This window comes from Phascolarctos cinereus, unplaced genomic scaffold, assembly GCF_003287225.1.
Source record: "Phascolarctos cinereus isolate Bilbo 61053 unplaced genomic scaffold, phaCin_HiC Scaffold_4;HRSCAF=312, whole genome shotgun sequence".
Classification (NCBI taxonomy): Eukaryota; Metazoa; Chordata; class Mammalia; order Diprotodontia; family Phascolarctidae; genus Phascolarctos; species Phascolarctos cinereus.
Genome location: NW_027555847.1, coordinates 318,494,224 through 318,501,174, shown reverse-complemented (window position 1 = coordinate 318,501,174; position 6,951 = coordinate 318,494,224). Strand labels below are relative to the sequence as shown.

Genomic DNA, 6,951 nt, shown 5'->3' with positions numbered 1-6,951 from the left:
AGGGGAGCAAAAACACACATAGAAGGGTTGACCTTGGTAAGGAGAGCCCTCTTATTGTAAGCCAGAAGAGAATAAGCATTTATATACTGTCCACTGCGTGTCAGACACTGTGCTAACTGCCTTGCAAATATTGATCAAATACCATTTGATCCTCACAGCAACCCTAGGCAGAAGTTTTGTTATTGTCCTCGTTTTATAGGTGAGGAAACTGAGGCAAACAGGTGCCTTTTCCTTGGTCATGCAGCTAATAAATGTTGATGCTGGATGTGAATCAGGTCTCTCTGATTTGAGGCCCAGCTCCCTATTTTCTGTGGCACCTCTCTACCTTGAGAGGAGAGAGCGGGGAATGATGTCAAGAGGTTTGAAGTGAAGAGTCTAGCATGAAAGGAAGTTCTCAGATAATGACTTCAATTTTTTCAATAAAGTAAGATCCTCAGCTGAGTGGGAGGAAGGAAAAGTGGGGCAGGGCTTGAGAGGTTTGAAACAGCTTCTAGCAGAGTGGGAGAGGGATTCAATTAGGAATCATAATGACTAGTATTGACATACAGCTTTTGAGGTTTACAGAATGCCTTTTCTAAATCTCATTTCATCCGTACAACCTTATAGTGTAGGTGCCCTTAGCATTGCTATTTTACAGGTGAGGAAACTGAGGCTGGGAGAGGTTAAGGGAATTAATTGCCTAGGCCAGGGTAGAGGAACCTGTGGCCTTGAGGACATGTGCAGCCCTCTAGGTCCTCAAGGGTAGCAAAAAAAAGTTCTCCTAAAGGGCTGCACTTGAGGACCTAGAGGGCCACATGTGGCCTTGAGGCTGCACGTTCCCCAGCCCTGGCCTAGGGTCTCATAGATAGTAAGTATCTGAGACAAGATTTCCACTCAGGTCCTCCTATCTTAAAGTCTCAGGCTTTTATCAACTGCACCACCTACTTCCCCTAGTAAAAGGATTTCCTTGCTGAAATGAGGGCCTGTTTAAGTTTGCTAGCATGAATTTATAAGGTACAGAGTCACTACAATCGTGTGACTTCCTCCCACTCCATTTCATAATACAGCTGGTCAAATAATAGCACAAAAATTCTTCAAAGTCTAATTTGTACTTTCTTCTTTTGATACTATGTGCACACAGTTTTGGTTTCCTGTCTAGATTAACTTGAGTTTGGAGTGTACTGTCTTCTTTGTCCAGTATTTTTACTATCCTAGTTTGGTCTGTATTAGGCTCACATTAAAACTAGTTTCTATTCCTGGAAAACACAATAGTTCCAGGAAGAGATGGAAGGTCACTCAGAGGCATGTAAGCTATCAACGGAAACTAGCATAAGAACTAAAATTTGCTTCAAATAAATTGTAGATAATCAACATTGTCTCTATTTGTTGTTTCTTTTCAGAATAATAAGCCTCCCTATGAAAATTCCTTTCCTTTCGCTACAATGAGCTTATTAAAATGACTTCACAAGCAACAAGTCAAAGGACCCTTTACAGCTTAATCCAAGCTGGGAAAGGTTGTTTGGGGGCAAAACATGCCTAGGAAGGTTTTTACTTGACACCTTTTCCCCAAATCTGTAGACGGAGTCCCTGACAGGAGTCTGAGGATCTGTGACTCCCCTTTATCCCTAAACACTTGGCTCATAGGTCATTCCCACTGAATTCCAAAGCCAGTGCTGGCTAAACAAGCAGAGGGCTTCATTTTCAAGGTGAAACTTACCTACCTGTTATATGCATTCTTCTTACTGACCTCTGTACAAAGAACAGCAGAAGTGGGGGGCCATGGGTGTGGAACACGGCAAATAACAATACGCTTTTTTGATAGGATGGACTAGGTTTTTTTTTTAACCTATTTTTCCTTTCTTTTTTACATTCTTTATTATGAGGGATGGCTTTCTGAGAGGCAGTAGGAGTACAGCAGTGGGGAATATAGATATGTGAAAACAAAATATCAATGAAGATTTATCTTTTAAAAGAGCAAGAGTGCACAGAACGTTGAAACAGCACTACTTAATGGTATCACAGTTCTTCCTTTGAGCAAATACATACAGTTTCACAGGATCACAGACCTAGAGCTGATGGGGCCCTATAGGGCCTCCCCACCATTTTAAAGATCAGGAAACTGAGGCAAAGATGAGTGAAGTCACTTGTGCAAATAACTGCTTTATCATGTTTTGGTACCGCAAGAAATAGATTTTTTGAAAGTGTTTTCATTTTTACTGTACAAACCTGATCCATCTAGGAAAATTGAAAGTCTTTTGATTATTTTGTTGTTGTTCAGTTATTTCAGTTGTGTCCAACACTGTGACCCCACTTGGGGTTTTCTTAGCCAAATATGCTGGAGTGGTTTGTCATTTCCTTCTCCTGCTCATTTTATAGATGAGGAACTGAGGGCAAACAGGGCTAAGTGACTTCCCCAGGGTCACACAGCTATTACATGCCTGAGGCCACATTTGAACTCAGGTTTTCTTGATTTCAGGTCCAGAGCTCTATTTACTGTACCACCTAGCTTGCCCTTTCATTATTAATTGTTGTTCAGTTGTTTTTGGTTGTATCTGACTCTGTGACCTCATTTTGGCATTTTCTTGGCAAAGATGTTGGAGTGGTTTGCCATTTCCTTCTCCAACTCATTTTACAGATGAAGAAAATAAGGCAAACAGGGTTATGAGACTTGCTCAAGGTCACACAGCTAGTTAAGTGTCTGAGTCCAAATTTGAACTCAGGAAGATGTATGTCTTTCTGATTCGAAGCCCAGTGTTCCATCCACTGCGCCACCTACCTGCCCATTTTGATTATTTAGGTCCTCTTTTTCTTTCTTTTTTTTTGGGGGGGGGAAAGGGGGAGCACTCTAATTTTATAATTGTGTTCAAACAGGTCCTATATATTCCTAGGTAGGCGCATTTCTTGATCTAGTAGTGCTAACTACAGTTCTCTTCCTAATTGTTTTAGAATTTGAGTTTTCCTAAATTGTTTGCCATTAGATTTCCGAGGAGTTAAGCTCTGTGTGACCGTCTATAATAAGCAATAATAATTTAGTCAATATTTTGCAATCACATTGAAAAACAATGGAATTCCTTTAGTACTTTTAGTACTAAATCAAAGCCCAGATAAGATTTAATTGAGCAGTAAACTTGAAATTAAGTTCCATTACTCCCTTGGATACATTGGCTAGCTGATAATAGCTAGCATTTATATAATGCTTTTAGGTTTGTGAAGCTTTTTATAAATATTATCTCATTTTTATCCTTACAACAATCCTGTGAAATTATGCTATTATCATCCTCATTTTAGAAATGAGTAAACAGAGGCAGACAGTGGTTAAGTGACTTGCCCAGAGTCAGACAGCTAATAAGTGTCTGAGGCCACATTTGAACTCAGAGCTCTTCCTGACTCTAGGTAGGTCCAGCCCTGTCTTCACTACACCACCTAGGTGATACAATTAGGTATGGTCATTTCTTAATTATGCAAATGAACTTGAACTGCATGCCCCCCTCCATTCTCTCCCCTCCCCAGCAAACTGGCTATCTTACTTAGGTGTTGGTTAGGTGGACATTAAATTAATTTCTATTCCTGTAAAAGATGATAAAATACCAGGAAGAGAAAAAGAAAGGTCATTCGGAAGCATATAAGCTATCAATGGAGGCCAAGATAAGACTAAAATTGGCTTCAAATAAACCACAAGGCAGATAACTGAAATTTGGCTATAATCTGCTTGTTTGATAAGGTCTTTTCTGAGTAAGCTTCCCTAAGAAAAATCTTTTCCTTGTACTACAGAATGCTGTTAAAATGACTTTACAAACAAAGGATGTAATTAAGTAACATTTATTTTACATAGAACAATCTCTCAGGAATACATTTTAATCCATTTAGATACTGATTTTATTGCATTACAAAAAAAAAAAGAAATTGAGAGGCACAATTTAAGTGTTTGAATAAACTGGGAAAAAAAACACCCTACTGATTGCTATCCACATTGCTTCTTTGCCACTTAAATTAAAGGCTTCGAGTAGAAAGGCTTTGACCATGAGGCAGTAGTGCACTTTTATTTAGTAGGAATAAATCACAGAAAATATATACTTTTATACAGAAAATGTTATTGTGTTGTATTGTAATTACCTATAAAAACTTTATTTGAATTGCACAAAAGTTCACTTTATAATTGACACCTCCCAGAAGGCAGGGTTTAGTACTAAGTTTATTCATCTAAGTGATTCCTTACAAATAATTAGGCTTTCATTTCTTCACAGATTAAAAAAAAAATCTACGAAGAATTCTAGTATGCAAATGAAACATTTAAAAAATCCTCATAGGAAAATAGCTTTAGACATTTATTCAACTACTTTAAAACGAAATATAGTACTTGAAAATGCTGTGAAACAGAAGGGTTTCACATTGGAATCCCTACACCACGGTATGATCTGGAAAGGTTTACATTAATTCATATTGTGTAGCATTTTACTGTAATAGCAGATCATCAACAAGGCACATGGGTACATTCTTCTGAACAGTTTTGGTCTTTGAAAAAAAAAATCAAACATTTCCATGAGCAGTGACTGCAATCATATTTCAAAACAAAAATCCTGAACAAATGCATTTCTCAATCCATTGGATGCAGAGTCCATGATATAGCATTTTATTTTACATAGAATTTCCTGTTCAGCAGGAATATAAGAAGGTTTACATTCACTTTAGCCCTATCAAACATTTTCATTACAGCTACTCCTTCATACTGCATCTGAAGCAAATCCTGCAATCAGAAGGAAAATGATTAAATTGCAACTTTGGTATTTTAAACATTTTTCTAAACGTGCACAAAGAACTGGATAGGACGGTAAATCAAACTCACCTGGCCAGTATGATACTAACAGACTTGACTTATATGAAAGAAAGCAACTCTCTTGACTTTATTTTTTTAAAATCTAATGTTTTATTAACATTTTAATGTCAAAATAGATACAAGCAACTAAACTTACATAATAACTATTTACATTTAAATTAACTTTAATGAATAAAGCATCAAAATTTTTCAGCTGCTTCTAAGTACCCATCAGATTTCCTTGCCTGTTCATTGCTGTTTATCTTTCTTCAAATACTTATAATCAGTACACAGAATATTCTATTCTTCTGCTCCTGCTTTTTTTCCCTTTGCATTATTTTGTTAAGGTTTTTCCAGATTTGTTCATATCCCCCACATATGTCAAAAGTAATGGGATTATGGAATACAATTTACATTACATTTGTGCTTCCCAACTTATTTAACCATTTCCCTAATGTTGGACATTTAGGATACTCCTAGTTTTGTTTTGTTTTTTTGAGGGGGGGAGTGGGGTGGGGTGGGGAGGGCAGGGATCAATTACATATAAGATTGCTATGAAAATCTCTGAACAGGTAGCTCTTTCTTTTTCCACCTCTGATAACACATTCAGGATATACTTCCAACAATGGAATTATTACAAATTACAATAATGTAATTATAATAATTTTTTACCTCTTACTATGTGCATTTGCCAAACTGCTTGTCAAAATAAATTTAAAAATAAATGCTTCAGGTCTGCTATTCAACCAGCAATGTTTGAATGTGACTGCTTCTCCATTATGGTAGGAGTGTTGTTTTCAATCATTTTGCCATGGGTTGAGATGGTGTACACACTTCTAGGTTGATTTTAATTTTTAGCTAAATAATCAGGGCTAATAATAATAAAAGAATTACTAAGAGAGTGAATTTCTTTTTTTTTTTGGACTAGGCCTTCACCATTAGCTTCATTAGTGGAGTTCATTTCTTGAATTACTTTAGACTGATGACTATGTCAAATGTACCATTTTCTAACTTTTAAACCTCAGCTCTTCAGGAGGACTTCTAATCTTGTACCTACTTCCTTATCCCCTACATATGCCCTATCCCCTCAAAGTCACTTGTAAAAAGGTTCAGTTTGCTCTAATGGAGTTGGGGAGAATGTTCTAAATCTCACTTGATTAACTTTTTGTGCATACAATTCCAATCCTAAACTACTTAGATATGCTTCTAGTTTCAGAATCTTTGAATGTATTAATTCCATAAGCAACTAATATCTTTCTACATTTACCACTATAATCACTCCTCAGTTGGGTATGTAGACTAGGAAAACAAAGAAAGAAATCACTTTAATTACTGCCTTGCTAAACCTGGTATCTGTCTATATCTATTCATCTTCCTTAAAAAGACAAATAGTACATTATAGAAATTCATTTTCTTATATGTGCCTCTAATATTGAAATGTTTGTGTTATTGATGTTTAGGTTCACAATAAAAATAAAAATTTAACAATTTAATGAAAGAAGAAAAAAAAGACCTTCATAAAAAGTCATTAATAAAATGTATTCTTTTTTAAAATAAAATAAACCATCTTAGGCAGGTTAAAGGAAAGAGTAGGGATTTAACATACTTTGGTGGTATGATGGGTTTTTTTTTTCCACACTGGCTTATAAGGTTCTCATTTGGATCTGATAAACTCTTGGTTGTCCCTCCTCAACCACTACCTTGTCATGGGCTTGTGTAGCTTATCGAAACTATGAGCTATGCCATGCAGGGTTACCCAAGATGGACAGGACATAGTGGAGAGTTCACTGGAGATAGTGATTCACTGGAGCAGCAAATGGCAAACCACTCTAGTATCTTTGCCAAGAAAACCCCATGGACAGTATTAACATGATAAAATATATGATACCAGAAGACGAGCCCCTCAGGTTAGTGTCCAAAATGCTACTGAGGACAAATATTAATGAGGAGGCTGAGCCAAAGTCAAAGGAAGCTCAGCTGCAGATGTCTGGTGATGAAAGGAAAGTCCAATGCTGTAAAGATCAATATTGCATAGGAATCTGGAATGTAAGATCTATGAAGCAAGGTAAGCTGGACATGGTCAAACAGAAGATGGAAAAATTAAACATCTTGGGTGTCAGTGAACTTAAATGAATGGGAATGGGTGAATTAAATTCAAG

The 6,951-nt window shown here is 36.7% G+C and overlaps 1 protein-coding gene across 2 annotated transcripts in view; it reads right to left on the bottom strand.

Moving 5' to 3' along the window:
* Window positions 1-3,782: 3,782 nt before the first annotated feature.
* Window positions 3,783-6,951, bottom strand: part of IQGAP2 (IQ motif containing GTPase activating protein 2) — a 391,728-nt gene continuing 388,559 nt past the window's right edge. For both annotated transcript variants that reach the window (XM_020998497.1, XM_020998498.1), the window contains exon 36: window positions 3,783-4,723. In XM_020998497.1, the coding sequence (XP_020854156.1) occupies window positions 4,610-4,723 (114 nt within the window). In that variant the 3' untranslated portion in view covers window positions 3,783-4,609. The remainder of the gene's footprint in view (window positions 4,724-6,951) is intronic.